General features: G+C 39.7%; 1 protein-coding gene and 1 pseudogene across 4 annotated transcripts in view; both read right to left on the bottom strand.

The window, feature by feature from the left end:
- ANO4 (anoctamin 4) overlaps window positions 1-19,222 on the bottom strand; it is a 405,598-nt gene that overhangs the window by 45,421 nt on the left and 340,955 nt on the right. For all 3 annotated transcript variants that reach the window (XM_011934758.1, XM_011934750.1, XM_011934766.1), the window contains 3 exons: window positions 8,309-8,391; window positions 3,892-4,032; window positions 911-1,075 (listed from right to left, as the gene is read on the bottom strand). In XM_011934758.1, coding sequence (XP_011790148.1) covers window positions 911-1,075; window positions 3,892-4,032; window positions 8,309-8,391 — 389 coding nt within the window. The remainder of the gene's footprint in view (window positions 1-910; window positions 1,076-3,891; window positions 4,033-8,308; window positions 8,392-19,222) is intronic.
- LOC105506548 lies at window positions 16,231-18,896 on the bottom strand (annotated as a pseudogene). Its single transcript, XR_001000942.1, has 2 exons — window positions 18,604-18,896; window positions 16,231-17,360 (listed from the first exon to the last, which is right to left on the bottom strand). The product of XR_001000942.1 is annotated as a sorting nexin-5-like (transcript).

Genomic DNA, 19,222 nt, shown 5'->3' with positions numbered 1-19,222 from the left:
GGGGAGCTGGGTTTGAAAGTGTTAGGTCGAGATGGTCAAGTAGGCAGTTTAACATGTGAGTTTGGGGATTCAGGAAAGAAATCTGGGCTGAAACATGCTATCTGAAAAAGCCTGGAAATCAACAAAAGCAATATGTACCAGCTTGAGGGTTTCCTTGCAGGGTTATATCAAGGAATGCTTTGGTTTTTGTTTGTTTTTGTGTTTTTTTTTTTGAGACAGGGTCTCCCTCTGTCACCCAGGCTGAGTGCAGTGGCCCTGTCACTGCTCACTGAAGCCTTCACTTTCCTGAACCAAATCATCTTCCCACCTCAGTCCCACAAAGCAGCTGGGACTACAGGAGCGCACCCCACCATGACCAGCTAATTAAGTTTTTTTTTTTTTTTTTTTTTGTAGAGACAAGGTCCTACTATGTTACCCAGGCTGGTCTTGAACTCCTGGGCTCAAACGATCCTGTGACCTCAGCCTCCCAAAATGCTGGTATTACATGCATGAGCCCCTGTACCTAGCCAGGAATGCTTTGGATACTGTGTATCTTCCTATCACTGATAATCAAAAAGAAACGGGAACCAACATTGCAAAGCTGTGTCACAGGTTCTGAGTGTTCTAAATTCTTTCTGTAAATTTACTTAAGGAGTATACAATATTATCTTATTGGATAAATAAGGGAACTAATGTTCACAGAGGTTATGTGCTTTGCCCAATCTTATACTGCAGAAAATCCTGGAGTCTAGATTTGAATAAGCACTCAGACCCAAGTGCATCTTCATGCCAGGCACTTTGCTGCCAGGACATCAGTGCTATGTGAATGGCCCACCTCTCTGAGACCAGATCCTCTTTAGCAACAGAAGAAAACTACCACTTGCAGCCCACACATTTTGATCCATTTGGTTAGCCACTACAGCTCACTTACCACGTTCAGCAACATAATGATACAAAAGTTGATGCACACAGCAGTCCCTGTGGTTGCAACCTGAGAGTTATTCCTGATTAACGCCCACTTAAAGGCAGCGAAAGTGCTGACAGTCACCACCCGGTAAATGACGATCCCGAACACGGCAGCAATCACCACGCAGATCTGGCAGGAAGACAAGACACCCAGTGAACCCCTTGGTGAAACGTTACAGGAAGAGGATTCACATTCTTGGAACATCCTCTGATAGGAAAAGGAAGTAATGCCATGGCAGTACTGCTCAAGAGACCACAATCAAATGTATACTTTTCATTGTGGTTAATACTTTCTCTTGTCTTTTTCTATTTTCTTTCTTATTAAAATAAAATAATTGCATTGCTTGAAAGTTGAGAATCTATGTAAGCTATGGGGTAACACTTTTTAATGCAGAATATACACTAAGCAGATGGACAAATATTCATATGGAAATCCTATCATGTCACTTTTTGGTTTAAAATTGTTTATTGGTTTCCTGTTATTCTAGGATAAAAGCAAAACCTTTATGCAGCCTGCAAGACCCTCTCTAGCCCCTTTGGGCACCATTCTTCCTTCCTCTGGTGTCCCCACAGCTTCTCTCATTACATCAAACGGGTTAAGCACTCTCAATCGTCAAGACTATCCCAATCTCTTGCTGAACACACACATACACACACACACACACACACACACACACACATGGCCTAGTTAACACCTACTCATCCTTCCTCACTTCTCAGCTCAAACACTACTTCATAATAAAAGCTCTTCATGACTCCCAGACTATTTGTTGTTAGTGTTGTCATATGGTACCCATACCATATGGGTACATCTTTTTTCAGGACACTACTTATAATTTCTAACAATCAGTTTGACTATTCTTAGTCTTCCCTTCCAGAAAGTAAGCTCCATGAGGACAGGGAAGGAGTTTGTTTTGCTCACATGGTTTCTACAGCACCTTAGCATAATTAAAGGTGCATAGTAAGTGCTCAGTTATTTGCTGTTGAGTGAACCGTGTGATAGGCACATATCTTGTTAATCTGATATTCACACAGACTGAAGCATGTTTCCCTGAAAATTTCATGGCATTTGAGAACAATACAACATATCTTCTTTCTCTATGACATGCAGTTGTCCCTCAGTATCCTCATGAGGGATTGGCCCAGGACCACCCCCCAACACCATGATACCAAAATCTAGATGCTCAAGTTCCTTCTATAAAATAGTGTAGTATTTGCATATAACCTGTACACAACCTCCCATATACTTTAAATAATCTCTAGATTACTTATAATATCTGATACAATGTAAATGTTATGTAAATAGTTATACTGTATTGTTTAGGAAATAAGTGGCATGTTCAGTACAGCTACAACCAACCTTTTTTAAAAACAATTTCCATCTATGGTCAGTTGAATTCATAAATGCGGAACCCACAGAACACATAGGGCCGGCTTTAATGCAAATCTGAGACTCCAAAAAGTTTTGCGACTTTCATTAGGTGATTCACCTAATATTAACATGTCTTAGAGACCTTAACCCACTTAATTATCAAAGGCTAGACCTTGAAACCAGGCCTCAGGAAGGCCTCTGCTGATTTAGAGATTCCTTTTTTCACAAAAGTATTCCTGTTTTGCACAAAATTTATTTTCTGCTTACTTTTAAGGGAAATATGTTCTAAAAGCTCAAGTACAAGTCCTACCTCAGACTGGTCAAAAGAACAATAAAATAAACAAAAACCTGTCCAGATCTTAATTGTAGTGCTGTTAATCAGGAGACAGGTGAAAGCTACGCTGAAATTCAGACAAGGATGCCAATGAGGTAGGATGGACAGCTGGCTGGATTCAAAGTCAGAGGGCAGATCAGAGCCTTAGCTCAGCTCTCACCCAGCAGTGTGACCTTGGGCAAGTTTGTCCTCTCCATAGCTCCAGCCTCCTGTGTTCCAGATTCCCCATTCATAGAACAGGAAAGCTTAATCTATGTCTATGAGTGTTTGTCAGAAACAATACAATAAATATGAATATGTACATAGAAGGAAAAGCATGACACAAATGCTTAAAAGCAGTATCTGTAGACAGGCATGGATTTGACTTTTGGCCTGAGCCAAAGAGTCTGGGTAAGCTGCCCAGCCCTTCATCTCCCCAGTTTCTTCACTGACAAAAGGGAGTAGACTGTCTGGATTTGCTATAGTCTTGTCCTTCCTACTCTAATGGTCTAGGCATATATTTACATACTCATTATTTGAAAAAAGGAAAGGAGGATCCTAATAGTCCTTTATTTTTCTAAAATGACATTTTGGAAACATCTGCATATGTTTTGTTCAGTAATTAACAGTGTTAAAGTTAAATTAACAGTGTCAAACGTCATTACTAAGACAGATTTTTAGGAAAAGCTAAAAATTCAGGTCTGTTTTTCAAACTGACATGATCATTAGTGAGTCAGGAAATTAATTTTAGGAGACTAATCTGTCATTAAAAATATACTATAATAAAACAAAATCAGAGCTTATGCATATTATAAAGGTGAGCACTGTTTTACTTACACTGTTTTATACATTTATTTGCTTGGCATATTCGGGGTTATGACAGAGAATATATTTCTTATATATGGGCATGGTGAAAAGTTTGAAAAATACTGCTGTAGATCCTGTCTCACATTTTTTTACTTCTTTCAGCATCACATAGTAGAATATGGCAAGAGGAAAGAACATCAGATTAGAGGGTCTCAGCTCTTAGCTACTTACTGGCTGACCTTGGGCAAGTCCCATAACCTGTTGGAGTCTCAGTTGTTCCATCTGCAATATGGGGATAGCAACACCATCCCTGACCACCAAACAAAGTTACTGTGAGGAATAAATAACAAAGTGCAAAAATATTTTGTAGAACTATGCAAATGCCCAGTATGATTACTGCTATTATGCTATAGGTTTGTACTTTATGAAACAAATTTTTTTTAAAGTTTCAAACCATAAAAAATATTCCAGATGCAGAAACGATAAGTCTGCTGCATTTATCTGTAAATGCTTGATAAGGTTCTGGCTTTCCAGAAATTGGATTCATCCGCTCTTTCTTGGAATACTTGGCTTCAAACTGGGGTCGTATTTCTTCCTAAAGGACAAGCAGACACATTTTAATGCACTAAAGAGATGCAAACACGGTAAGAAAAGAAATATCATTTTACCCCACCATAAAACAGAGTCAACAGCTGCCACACTAATTAGTCAACCAATGAAGTCGACTTGGGTGCCCAGGCTTAAATGTTTGAAAATTGGCCACTTGAAGAAAATCTAGAGTGAAGATCAAGATTTACTATCATCAAAAGCAAAGAAATTTGGACTAACAGTTACATTTATCTGTTATCTTATAAAACTATGCTTGAAGAAAAAACACCCTGAGAATGGTATTTTAAAAGGGACAAGTTGTCTTGTCCTAATAGTTTGGAACAACTAATAAGCTTTTACTTTTATTACCAGAGAGTGATAAGAAATACCAGGACAAAGAAGCCTTCTCTATAGGAAAATGTTCAAAATCCATTTTGATTTTGAACAAAATAATTCTTAGTTTTCTCCTGCAATTTTTTTTTTGCATTTTTAGATTTAGTTCACTAAAACATGGTGAATCTACTTTTTAATAAGTTCCTATAGGAGTCATTCATCTTTAACCAACAGACTTTAGGTATATTCTTAATTCTTAATTGAAAACAATGTAAGCACCTTTCAAAACCAGTTGAAATCAAGGTTTCTCCGATTCTAAATCAAACTGAGATTTTATTCATTTAGCTGAGCCTCCCAAATGTGAAAAGCTTCTAACTAAAAAGTAATTATGGGATTAGGAAAAAGCAATCAGCAAGAGGGGACACTGATGTGGTTCCCGTTAATTAAGCATGTTATTATGTTTGAGAGTTTCAGGAGAGGATGGCAAATGAGCAGAAACTCTGCTGAAATGGAGATTGAGTTAATCCAGGCAGAAATGGTCAAGATTCGGATGAAGGTACTGACAGAAAGCAAGGAACGAGCTGACAGAAGAGAGGTCATGGCAAGTGAGCCCAGTTTGGTAGCCGCCTGCCCATGTAGCGTGAAGGGTGGCCTTCATATGGCTCAGCCTGGCTCCTGCCACTGAATTAGCCTAAGGCTCGACTTCCCTCAGGGGCAGGTCACGGGTAAGATCAGCAGGAGATACATTAGGAGCAGGCTCTGTCTTTCACTCATTTTAGGCAGTTACACTTGAGGAGATAAACATAGCAGACCCAGAATCTTCTGCTTCTTTGGGAAATTTCCAATTTATTAGGCCGTAAGTGTTATTAAGAGCCCTTGAGCTAGTCATCCGAGAACTGCGGTCAATCATGGCTGTGTTCCTAGATGTTTCTGTCCATTTTCATACTGCTATGAAGAAATACCCGAGACTCGGTAAGTTATAAAGAAAAAGAGGGTTAATGGACTCACAGTTCCACATGGCTGGGGAGGCCTCACCGTCATGGTGAAAGGCAAAGGAGGAGCAAAGACACATCTTACATGGCGGCAGGCAAGAGGGAGCATGTGCAGGGGATGTCCCCCTTATAAAACCATCAGATCGCATGAGACGTATTCACTATCATGAGAACAGCACAGGAAAAACCCACCCCTATGATTCAATTACCTCCCAGCAGGTCCATCCCCCAACACATGGGGATTATGGAAGCTACAACTAAAGATGAGATTTGGGTGGGGACACAGCCAAACCATATCACTGGGTGTTATAGGCCAAATTGTGTCCTGCTTCCCCCAAATTCATCTGCTGAAGTCCTAACCCCCAGTACTGAATGTAACTATATGTGGAAACAGGCTTTTTTATAGAGATAATTAAGTTCAAATGAAGTCATTAGGATGGACCCTACTCCAATATGACTGGCATCTTTATAAGAAGAGGAAATTTGGACACAGAGACACCCAGGGGGAAGACGATGTGAAGACACAGGGAGAAGATAGCCATCTATAAGCCAAGAAGAGAGGCCTAGAACAGATCCTTCCCTGATGGTTCTCAGAAAGAACCAACCCTGTTGACACCTTGGCTTGTACTTCTAGCCTCCGGAACTGTGAGCATGTAAGTTTCTATTTTGAAGCCACCCAGTCTGTGGTACTTTGTTATGGCAGCCCTGACAAACTAATGTGGAAGGTTGCCCCAGAAGGTCTGCAGCGAGTCTGGGTTTTTCTGCACAATAAGGTGGAAACCATGGGCTAGAAGTGAGGCATTTCCACAAGGAATCCCAAGCTGGGAAAGGCTACATACGTAGGCTCCTGTACAAAGGTATGCAGAGTGAGAGGATAATTCAGCACTCCGCACTTTTTATCAGGGACTGGGAAGACAGAAGGCTCCAGACTTATAAGGGATACACACGTTCCCCAGAAGGGTGCCCACATCAGGGGCCCACCACAAATGCCAACAATGATTGTAGACTGGTTTGGTCAAAGTTACTCAAATAGGGCCACGCTTTACAGCTAGAAGGGGAAAATTTAGTCCCATTTCTTTTCATTAGAGATTTTTAAAGTCCAAAGGTGAAGTAAATTGCCCAAGGTGATTTCCAGGAAAAAACATTTTCCATCCCAGTGGGAATTGTTCCCATGAACACATGTAACCAGAAACAGTAGAATGGCACCACATAAGAGGAAGTTCTGAATGCAGCCCTGCTGCTACCAATAGGTGTCATAGCCTGGGAAGCTTCTTCAAACCTAGAATATATACACACACACACACACACACATATATATACATATATATATACACACACATACCTAGAACCTAGAAAAAATGTGTGTATATATATATATACACACACACACATATATTTATTTATTTGAGACAGGGTGTCACTCTGTCACTCAGGCTGGAGTGCAGTGGTGCAATCTTGGCTCACTGCAATCTCCGCCTTCTGGGTTCAAGCAATTCTTGTGCCTCAACCTCCCAAGTAGCTGGGATCACAAGTGTGTGCCACCACACCCAGCTAATTTTTGTGTTTTTAGTAGCGATGGGGTTTCACCATATTGGCCAGGCTGGTCTCGAACTCCTGGCCTAAAGACACAGGGAGAAGATGGCCATCTATAAGCTATCCTCAAATCCTCCTCCTGGCCTGGGGTGGTACCCCCGCCTTGGCCTCCCAAAGTGCTGGGATTACAGGCATGAGTCACTGCACCTGGCCTGGAGAATATTTATAAAAACATGAGAGAAAGCCTTATCAGGAGAACAAGGATTGCTGAAAATCCCAGTATCATGTATCAAAAACTTCCTATTGTATACCTTAAATACATTCAAAACCAAACCAAACCAAACCAAAAAACTACCCAAACATGTTCATGGGAGAAGGGGGACAGGCAGCCATTCAGGAGGCATAGTTTGAAGAAAACAAACAGCAAAAACACCTCTCAGAATTACTTCCCCCACCAAGCCTACCACAGGGCTAAAATTCACATCATTCATATGTCTGAAAGATTCCTTTTGACACATGAAAATATACACATGTGTTCCCTTCAAGGAAAACACATTAATAGCCATGATCACATTACACATATATGAGTAGTTTATCTGATTTACTGACACAGCAAGGCTCTGAGGAAATGAGACTCAGGAGGGGTAAGAGATAATGAACGAGAGGGAGGAGAGCGGGGCTGAGGCCTGGACCAACCGTCAAGGGAAGCAGGATCTAAGAGGGGACTGTGGTGACCATGCCCCGTGTGGGTACTTGAGACTTCCGACAGGAATGGGAGCAAGAAGAGAGTATCAGAACCAGACAGATCAGAGGAGCACGAGGGACTGGCCTAGAAGACGCTAAGGGAGAGTGATGGGACTGAGTCTGGCCCTCCTTGGCAGTTTTGTCTAGAGCTGGCCGTCCATTTAGCCACGTCTCCTAAGGTGGCCGCTTCAGAGTGGATTCTCCTCAGCACTGAACACTTGATATCATACTTCAGAGCCTGTGCACACCTGGGCACTGTCCTGGGTGCTGCTCACAGACGCATTGCCTTGGGATAATTCTCTTGGAAGAATTGCTTCCATGTACCTGGAGATGTCAAATGAATGCTCTTTTTCTGCTGAAGTTAAAGAAAAAAGGATGATTTTTAAGAAAATGAAAATGAAAACAAAAAACAAAAACAACTACACCACCAATTCTTCTGGTGCCTCTACCTACAAGTGGAATTCTTCACTTAATCAAGGGATTTGATTCCACTAAGGAATTAAAAATTTTTTTAAATTGTCAGTCCCTTTTTATACTGCTTGACATTTTCTCAAAAGGCAATTGAAAATGCTTTATGCGCACACCTAACTTCCGTCACAGAACAGAGAGTGATGATTCGGAGGGGTCGTGTGGTTCTGGGTGATTTGCTTTTTAAAATATTCTGAGGTAAATGATACAAACCTCCTCTTCTTCCCAGTCTATCAAATCCCAGTCATAAGCAATTACTGCTCGCCGTCTTTTCCAAAACTCCAGGAAAACTGTTGCTGGAACAAGCAGAGAAAGACAAAGACATTTTTGAATAAAAGTAAAACAAGGCTCTTAACTGTGTCACTGAATAATGAAGCCATTGCCAAGAATGACAGTTGTTAGTGTAAGCATCCTCGAATATCAGAGTTTCCAGCTAAACTTCACTTCACAAGGACTACTTTCTGAGAATTACTAAGCTTGTGTCAGACATAATGAAAAATGAGAGATTTCACTTAGAATTAAATTAAGCTGATTTACAAGTTGAGGCAGAACAGACTTAATAGAATGACAAATTCTTACATTCTGGGATGTCAGGATTCAGAAAACTGGATTACCGACATCTATCTAATTGATACAGCATTTATTTTTATTTTATTTTTTCTATTGCGTAAACATGGGTAAGCAAGCCCTTATTTTTTAAAGTGAGAGGCAGGTAGGAGCAGAAAAGTCAAAATGAAACTTGACAGTTCACATGTAATTGGTAGTGATTTCCTGTCCCTTCAAATCCTCTTCACAGCAAATACCTATGTAAAATATATTTTCCCGTTTTATTGGAAGGAGTCCTGTTGTTTCTCTTTTCTCCAAACCATCTCTTTGTTGCCACAGTGAGGATAAAAGTGGGTAAGTCTATTAAGAACTTTCTCCAGTAAGTGGGAGGTGGCTGGCCTCCCCATGCAGAGAAATCTGGGAGTTATCTTCATTCAGCCAAGATAATTTTCTACTCAATTCCATAAAAGCATATCAACTTAAATGAATTATTGAGCATCATGCAATAAAAGTGAGAGAGAGAGAGAAAATAAGACACAAGACACACTCCTGCTGTCTTGGAAGGCACAATGCAAATGCAGGGGCACACACACACACACGCATACAGACACACATACACTCCCTCACTCACACTTACTCTGAGAATGACTATAAGGATATAACAGACATACCCTAGGAGACAGAATGGTTGGATATTTCTCTTATGGGCCTTGTCATGCAGTTAGACTTACAGAAGGTAAAAATAAATTAGATATTAGGAATCCATTTCATGAAGGAAAGTAAATATGCACATGGCCATGTCAAAAAATATAATTACTTTCTTCTTTTCTATTCTCCCTTGTTCACACATTACCTCCTCCTTAGTAGTATTCAGACACTGAAGACATATTCTTAAAATAAGTAGCTAGAAAGACAGTATAGAGTGATAGATAAGAGTTCTTGGGCATGAAGCCTAGACAGTCCTAAATTTGAAATCCAGATCAGATACAAGCTGTGCTACTTTTGGCAAATCAATTAACTTTTCAAAGCCTTAATTTCTGGATAAGCAAAAGAAGGAGGGTAATACAGGTCCACAATCCCTTATCTGCAATGCCAAAATTCAAAATGCCCTAAAAATTTTAAGTGCTTTTCCCCCTGAGTTTGACACAAACTCATCTGGTGGTGAGCCCTGACCTAGACTGATGTGAGGCTACATATAACCTCTATTTATTACCCTTAGTGAGACTTTTCATGTATTAAAAGCAGCCATACAAATGTATTTGAGTACATTAGTATGTAGTCCCCAGGCCTCCTGGGACATTTAATAATATATGGTATATTCAGTACCTTTCTAAAATCTGAAAGATTCTGAGTAGTTACAGTTATTAAGGAAGATACACCTAAAATAATCAAATGTCTTATTCTGGAAGATAGAAATTAAAACAAATATGTGTTTATTTGTGTCAATGCTGAGCAGCTGTTTTCGACTGGAGTCCTTCCAGTGAGTCTGGCTGTCCCAGGGATCCCCAAAGCCATCCCCAGGTTTGATTTACTAGGAAGATTCACAGGACACAGAATACAGTTGTACTGATGGCTAAGATTTATTACAATGAAACACTATAAAGCAAAATCTGCAAAGGGAAAAGGTGCATGGAGCAAAGTAGAGAGGAAACAGGACAAGCTTCCAAGAGTTGTCTCCCAGTGATGTCACACAGGATGTACTTAATTCCTCCGCAACGAGCTGTGACAACGCATGTGAAATGCTGGTTAGAAACTCAGTGCCCAGGGTTTTTACTGGGGGCTGGTCACATAGGCACCAGCTGCCTAGCACGTACTAAAATTCCAGAGTTCTAGGAAGAAAGCATAAATTGTATTGTTTGCACATGGAGTTTATGCATCACGAGTTATTCTTAGCAGTCAGGGTGGTGGAAATTGTCTTGAAAGCCAAGTTCCCAGATACCAGCCAAGGGCCACTCTTGCAAGCAGGCCTTTCTAAAGCAGGCCTGCTGTATTAACTCTTTTCTGCATGCTTGCCCTGTGCCTCACCAAACTGTCTTTGCACAGAGTCCCTGGGGTCTTTCCTTTCTCAGGTCCTCTAGCCCCTCAAGCAAATGCCACTTTATAAAGACTTTCCCTCCTTGGTCTCTAGAGTCTCCCTGTCCTTGAAGAGACAAGTGGCCCAGCTCCTGAATATGTGACTATTTTCCATAAAAATTCAGAAGGTACCCCCATGGGCACAAAGACACTTGATGAGGGACCATTCTGGGACAGCCTCAGGCCACAGGATTCACACCCAGTCTGTCTTACTGGCAGCTGCTACTCTCACTAAGCCCTATCAACCCTCTATGGTTCTCATCTGAGGGAAGTGACTTCTAAGATGAGCCAGTGGCTGTCACAATTAGTCCATCACCCTTCCTCAGGATTCCTGCTGAATCCTGCCTGGAGGACACAGAGATTCTAACCATTAATTCCCTGTGTTGGTCTGTTCAGGCTGCTGTAACAAAATACCATAAACTGGGTAGCTTATAAACAATAGAAATGTATTTCTCACTGGTCTGGAGACTGGGAAATCCAAGATCAAGGCACCAGCAGATTTGGTGTCTGGTGAGGGTCGTTTTCTGGCTCATAGATGGTACCCGCCAGCTGTGCCCTTACACAGTGGGAGACGTAGCTAGCTCTCTGGGGTCTCTTTTATAAGTACAATAATCCAACCATGAGGGCTTTGCTCTCATGCCCTAATCACTTTCCAGAGGCCCCCCTTACTAACACCTTCACCTTAAAGAATAGGATTTCAACATATGAATTTTGGGGGACATAAATATTCACACTATAATATTCCCTTCTTTGGCTAGTAATCCTCTCCCTTCTTCCATTATAGTACTCAAGAGGAAGAGAAGAAGAAATTAGCTGCTTGTGCAACTGTCATTCCCTTGTCGGTGTTTTTGTGTGAAATGCCTATTCATCTGAGGAAGAAGAATCTGCTTCTATCTGTACCTATGAAAGGTAATCAAACCAAGACACGTCGTCTCTTTTCAAGGCAAAGTTCCAATCCCTCATTACGCCATGGTTTAAACTCCCTCCTCTGAATACTCACAGCCTTGGGAGCCCCTACACTTTCAGTGTGCCTAGTTATACACTGTCTTATGTCATGAGTTCACACTTTCTTGTCTCCTTCAAAGCTGGTTTATGCTATACATATTTTTGTTATGTACATATATCTATCTTTATGTTTTATATAAATATATATGTGTGTATACGTGTGTATATATATATATACACACACATATATTTCTCTTATACTACCTGGCACCATAAGTTTGATTAAAAAGTGTATTTGTTTTATGGCTTTATTCTCAAAAGATGAAATTCCTAAGAGTTTTGTCAAGGTTTTTTTTTCTTTTGGTACATGGAACTCTTTCCACAAGAATTTTCTCAGCTAAAGCATCAGCACGCTTAGCCTTACTGCTGGCATTTTGAACTCCTTAGATTCCAATCTATCATTTTACGTTGCTAATGATTTCTCTAAATCCAGATCCAACCAGGTGTCCTGGGAATCACTGGAGCCACATCGCCTGTAGAATAAAATCTGTTAGCAGCTCAGGATGCAAAGCTCATAAGCCCAACTTGCTCTGCCCTGACGCACCTCAGACTCCAGGTAACTCACTAACACTTTCGCACATGAGCTGTTTTATACTTTCTCAGTTTTGCCCACACCATTTCCTTAGCTAGTAATGTTTTTTCCTATTTGGGTCCATCTGGTCAACTCCCACCCTCACTTTCAGGTTTAGCTCCATGTGTTCTGTAACTACACCCCCTGAATCATCCCTGTGCACCCATGCTGAGTTGTGCACACAACTCTAGGTCAGCACTAATCACACCATTCAGCACTGTAAAAATAAAACCAATACAAACCCAAACCTGGATCATATCTCTGACTAGTCTGTGGACTTCCTGAGAACAGAGCTGTATCTTAGTTGTCTTTATACCTTTAGAGTCTAGCACAGCAACTGGCACACAGAAAGGCTCAGTAAATGCATAGATGAAATGCTGTCCTGAGAATGAAAGCAAATGTGGAAAACTATTCTAAATTTTCTAAATATTTTCATATGCTTATAAGAAATTAAGATATGAATTTGAAGAATATGCAGCTGTATTTTCTGAATGCCTTACATACCAGAGCCTATTAAATAACTTAATAATAATATCAAAGTTTGAAACTTCCTATGCTTCTCTTTTGTCTTGCAATAAAAGCGTGATTCTGTTCTATCACTCCCATTATTTGGTTGTACGGACCCTGTGGCAGAGACTACCGACTGTCCTCTAAGATTCTTTCTTTCTTTCCTCCACAATAAAATGATTGTTGCTGAGAATATGGTTGCCTATATTTATTGTATTTCCCAGATACCCTTGCATTAGATGTGACCAAAGGATAGTTCTCAGCAGTGAAATATGAGCACAGGTAATATGACGTGTAGTACTTGCCTGTTGACTTCTTAAAACATCGCGGGATGCTTTTTTATTATCAATTTGAAATAAATTTGTGGCAGGCTGCTATATATTTACCAAAATGATTTCTTAGCCTCCTCATCATAGTTCGATTATATTTTTGCAGCCTTTATCTCAGATGTGTCCACAAACCAAGTTTAGGCTGATGGAAAGTAAGAAGTGATATATGTCATTTTTGGACAAAGATGTAAGAAGTAGGTATATCTTCCCTGTGCTCCCTTTATACTTTAGCTGAATGAATAGAGAGAATGCTGAAGATCCAGAAGGAGATGCAACCACAAGACGGAAGGAACTCATCCACCCATATGAATGATCATAAGGAAAACCATCTACCAACCAGGAACATCTGACTGGGCTCTATCAAACACCAGGTTGTGATGTTTGTGTATTATAGCAGCTAACTCTACTCTCCTAACTAATACAGGGTTTTCCTGGAAAACATAGTAAGGATTAATATTCCGCAAATAGGGAGGAAAAAACACTGTACCATTCATCACATTACTAAGGCATTTGGACAGACTTATACAGTAAAAACTCCCCTTTCAGATGCATATCTTAGGTTCCAACGAAGGGTTAAAATGCTGTACCTTTTTTAATTTAATTTTTTTTAACTTTTTGTGGGTACATAGTAGGTATATGTATTTATGGGGTATGTGAGATATTCTAATCACATCATGGAAAATTGGGTAGCTATCCCCTCAAGCATTTATCCTTTGTGTTACAAACAATCCAATTATATTATTTTAGTTACTTTAAAAAGTACAGTTAAATTATTATTGACTGTAGTCTCCATGTTGTGCTATCAAGTACTAGGTCTTATTCATTCTATTTCTTTGTGTACTCATTAACCATCCCCTCTCCCCCTCACCCCTCCACCCCCACCACACTATCCTTCCCAGCCTGTGGCAACCATCTTTCTATTCTCTACCTTCATGAGTACAACTGTTTTCACTTTTGGATCTCACAAATAAGTGAGAACAACATGTGAAGTTTGTCTTTCTGTGCCTGGCTTATGTCACTTAACATGACTTCCAGTTCCATCCATGTTGTTGTAAATGACAGGACCTCATTCTTTTTTTCTTTCTACGGCTGACTAGTACTTCATTGTGTATAAGGGCCACATTTTCTTTATTCATACATCTGCTGATGGACACTTAGGTTGCCTCCAAATCTTGGCTATTGTGAACAGTGCTAGAGCAAGCATAGGAGTGCAGATATCTCTTCAATATACTGATTTCCTTTCTTTTGAATATATACCTGACAATGAGATTGCTGGATCATACGGTAGCACTATTTTTGTTTGTGAGGAACCTCAAAACTTTTCTTCACAGTGGTTATACTAATTTATATCCCCACCAACAGTGTAGAAATGTTGCCTCTTCTCCACATCCTTCCCAGAATTTGTTGTTGCCAGACTTTTGGATAAAAGCCATTTTAACTGGGGAGAGATGATATCTCATTGTATTTTTGAGTTGCATTCCTATGATGAGCAATGATATTGAGCACCTCTTCATATGCCTGTTTGCCATTTGTAGGCCTTCTTTTGAGAAATGTTTATTCAACTTTTTGCCTATTTTTAAATAGTATAATAATACTATTATTATACTATAATAGTATTATAGTATATATAGTATATAATACCTAATATATAGTATATATATATATAATACCTAATATAGTATATATATATATATTATATAATACCTAATAAGGTCTTTTTCCTACAAAGTAGTGTGAGCTGCTTACATATTCTGGTTATTAATCCCTTGTCAGATTGATAGTTTACAAATATTTTCTCCCATTCTGTGGGTTGTCTCTTCACTTTGATCATTTCCCTTGTTGTACAGAAGCTTTTTAACATGATATGATCCCATTTGTCCATTTTTAATGCTTTGGTTGACTGTTCTTGTAGCGTATTACTCAAGAAATCTCTTCTCAGTTTCATGTCTTGGACTGTTCCCCACTGCTTTCTTTTAGTAGTTTTATAGTTCGAGGTCTTATATTCAAGTCTTTAATCCATTTTGATTTGATTTTTTTTGTATATGGGGAAAGATAAGGGTCTAGTTTCATTATTCTGCATATGGATATCCAGCTTTCCCAGAACCATTTATTGAAGAGACTTTTCCCCAATGTATATTCTTGGCACCTTTGTCAAAAATGAGTTCACTGTAAGTGTGTGGATTTGTTTTGGGGCTCTCTATTCTTCCCATTGGTCTATGTGTCTGTTTTTTATGCTAGTACTTGGCTTTTTTGGTTACTATAGATCTACAGTGTAATTTGAGGTCAGGTAATGTGATTCTTCCAGTTTTGTTGTTTTTGCTCAGGATAACTTTGGCTATTCTGAGTCTTTCATGATTCCACAAAAATTTTAGGATTATTTTTTCTATTTCTGTGAAGCACATAATTGGTATTTTTATAGGGATTGCATTGAATCTGTAGATTGCTTTGGGTAGTGTGGGCATCTTAACAATATTGATTCTTCCAATCTATGAACATGGACTATTTTTCCATTTTTTGTGTCCTCTCCAATTTCTTTGTTTTTTCTTTTTAGTAACACTATTATTTTATTATATACTTTATAAAAAACAAATGCTCAAAGCCATACACTGCCCCCTCCCATGGCCACTAGGGAGGGAGCTCATACTTTCCTAATGTAGATCTGGCCATCTTATAAAGTAGACCACATTATCTGTTTCCATATATACCCATAGATACTTTTCTCCCCTCAAATATTTATATCTCAACTAAAAAAAAAAGGAGATGCAAAGAGTATATAAAAATAAATGAGATTTTCTTGCTGTTGTTATAGTACAAACACCAGATGACTACCAGGGGAGTAACAGTGGACAAAACAAAAACACAAACCCCACCTTCAGCGAGGAAGGAAAGGTCTGTTACTTGCCTCAAGTAGCTGAATCACCTGCTGTAACTGGCACTTCCCTGACATTCATGGGTTTGCAGGGACATGGGCCAGGTGATTGCTTCTACTTGTTTCCAGAAGGCATATGTCTCCTACACTCTTTCTTAGTAACTAAAGATGTACTACAAGAGAACTCAGTATTTGGATTCTGCCCAGAGGTATTAAATGCACAAGGAAAAATTAGTTATGTCCAATTAGCAAGCAATAATATTTTTAAACCAACATGGCTAAATGTTAAGATTTGCAGAAATCAAAATGTTTATTCACATAATTTTAAACTAAAGTTGAAGATAATAAATCTTCCGTGGTAATGATTTAAGTGCAAGTGATGCTTGGCTCTCTTTCACATTCATTTCTTTTCTTCAGAGTGAAGGCATATCAGTTATTCTTGAACAAGTCAATACAGCTCTGCAAAAGGGAGACACTGTTCCTTGCATGTTTTATTTCCATTTCATACATTTCAATTAGATTCTTTCTAAATGCTGCCACTTTCTTCTGTTTGAAATTTATCAGTTCTTCTTTTGCAGATTTGGAAAGCTATTCAAATTTCTGGCAGCACTCCTGCTCGTGTGCCTCAGCCAACTTGATGTCTTTGCTCTTTAAACTGGGCCTTATCCAGAGCTTTGTTTGAGTTCTCATAGTCAATGAGGGTTTTGGTGCACCTGTATGAGAGATCCTTAGCAGCCTCGATGTTGAGCATGTAGAATCGGGGGAACTCTGTTAGCTTTAAATCTTCATCTGATGAGATTCGATCCCTACTTTCCTAAGTTTTTCAAATAGCTCAGCAACCTTCAATAGATACTTTTTGATGACTGCGGGCTCTTCCAAAGCCAGGCTATGTAAGCAGGCTGCAGTGTGGATATAGACATCAGCAACATTTTTATGAGATCTAGTCATTTTGTCAGATTTCACACAAGAATCTTTGATCCTATTGTAACAGTTAATAAGGAAGTTATTCTCTTGCTCAAAGAAGTCATCTACCTCCTTAACTCCAGTAAAAAGGACTGCATCAGCACCTTCACCACGCTTTTGAAGAAGCCACCAAACATCTCTGTAGTATTTTTCCACCTAACACTTAGATTCTGATCATATTCCAGGAAAACATGAAAGTTGTGATCTTTACTGAGAACAGGGTGAGAAGAAAGCCACTAAAGAAAGGCTTCATGGGAGGACACAGTCTTCTTAAAAACAGCGAGATACTCAGCTTGCAGTTTTTATTTCATCTTGGCAAATTCTTCTTTGGTCATAGACCCTTCACCTTCTCCCATTTTCTCTCAAGGACCATGGAAGTCACGCTTCATAGGAGCAGCAGAATCTGCAGCAGAGGCAGGAACTCATGAGCCTCTTGTCCCAGTAGCAATGTTTTCTAGTTGGTGCCTCATTCTACTCTTGCTGGTCCACAGGAGACAACCACTCTACTCATATAGGGCTACTTAAAAGTCAACTCCTGTTTTTTCTTAACCTTCCCTATTTCTTCTGGCCATTTAAAAGGAGGTGTCTTTCTGCATTCACTTTGATGGCAATCATTTGCCCAGTTTATCCATTACAGACAATCGTTCAGAGCACAACAGTGTCTATACTGCTTCAATGTTGGCCTAAAACTAGTGTAACGAATGCTAAACACCAATGATTAGCCATAAAGATTATGAAGTCTCCAGTATTTCAAAGGATTTTTTTCCTAATCCCAAAGCATAATCAAGGACTCTAATTTTGAATGAACAGAACATATCTAAATATAAGCTTCAGTACTAATTTTGTTTAATTACTAAGAAACTGTCATTTGGACGGATTCTTCAGTCTGTGTGGCAGGACAAAAAGGATGGAAATCTCCTTTAAAATCAGCTAAGTCTCTGTTCCTGCAGCTAAGAATTAAGGATCAAGGGCTGAAAACTGCCTCCTTGGCCACTGTTCTGTTTTTGGGAGACAGAGTCTCACTCCGTCACCCAGGCTGGAGTGAAGTGGTGCAACCTCGGCTCACTGCAACTTCCACCTCCCAGGTTCAAGGGATTCTCCTGCCTCAGCCTCCCCAGTAGCTGGGACTACAGGTATGCGCTACCATGCCCGGCTAATTTTTTATATTTTTAGTAGAGACAAGGTCTCATCATGTTGCCCAGGCAGGTCTTGAAATCTTGAGCTCAGCTAATCCACCCACTTTGGCCTCCCAAAGTTCTAGGATTACAGGCACGGCCTCCTTCAGCACTTTTGAAAAATCTTATCACATACTATTACCAATACTGTTGTTTCCTAGAAATCAATTCTACTGACATTGGAAAGAACATACCAGAGAAAAACCAAACCTAAAGGCAGATAAGACTAAAGTCATTATACTGTTTACACCACTTTACAACATAAATAATGTAAGCCTGTATGCATTACCTCAAAGCTGTAATATTGTTCCTTCACATATTTTCCACTTAACCAACAGGTAGCAAATACTCTAGTAGGCAGACGAAATGAAAATTTTCACAATCCATTACACAAAGTAGACATAAATCTCTTTAAACTAAATGAATAATAAGGCAGAAAGAACTAGCTTATTTGATTTTCTAAAACATTCACAATAAGCCCAGCATAGACTGTTCTTTCAAAAAGAGTGTTATGTAGTCACACAAAGTCTTCTTGTTGCCTTGTAACAGAAAACTCTGGACTCTGAAATGTGGGCAGTGTGGTTTTTGTGTGCACTGTAAATATGACCTTATCTCTCTCACTGAGCGCATCAGGTATGTCAGTCTGAAGCGAGGGATCAACATTCACGTCCACAGATACAGATCTCGGCTTGCTGCGGTCCTCCTCCTGCTGCTGCAGCAACTCAGGAACAGTGGCCATGGCGACACAGGACTCAAGCAGGGGCCGCCTGACCTTGCTCTGCTCTGGGAGGAGGCCACTGACTATAGGGCCGCAACAGGGACTCAAAGCCAGGGACACTCTCCCAGCAAGTCACCTCTAGAGAAAGCTTCTTCAATTTCTTTTGTCAGTGTTTTATAGTTTTCATTGTGGAGATCTTTTGTTTCTTTGGTTAATTCCTAGTTATTTGATTGTATTTGTAGCTATTGTAAATGGGATTACTTTCTTGATTTCTTTTTCAGATTGTTCACTGCTGGCATATAAAAATGCTACTGATTGAATATACATTCTTCTCAGCACCACATCGCACTTATTCCAAAATTGACCACATA

This window comes from Colobus angolensis, unplaced genomic scaffold (genome assembly GCF_000951035.1).
Source record: "Colobus angolensis palliatus isolate OR3802 unplaced genomic scaffold, Cang.pa_1.0 Scaffold10, whole genome shotgun sequence".
NCBI classification, from domain to species: Eukaryota; Metazoa; Chordata; class Mammalia; order Primates; family Cercopithecidae; genus Colobus; species Colobus angolensis.
Note: the sequence above shows the minus strand (reverse complement) of the source record. Positions and strands in the feature narration are given on the sequence as shown.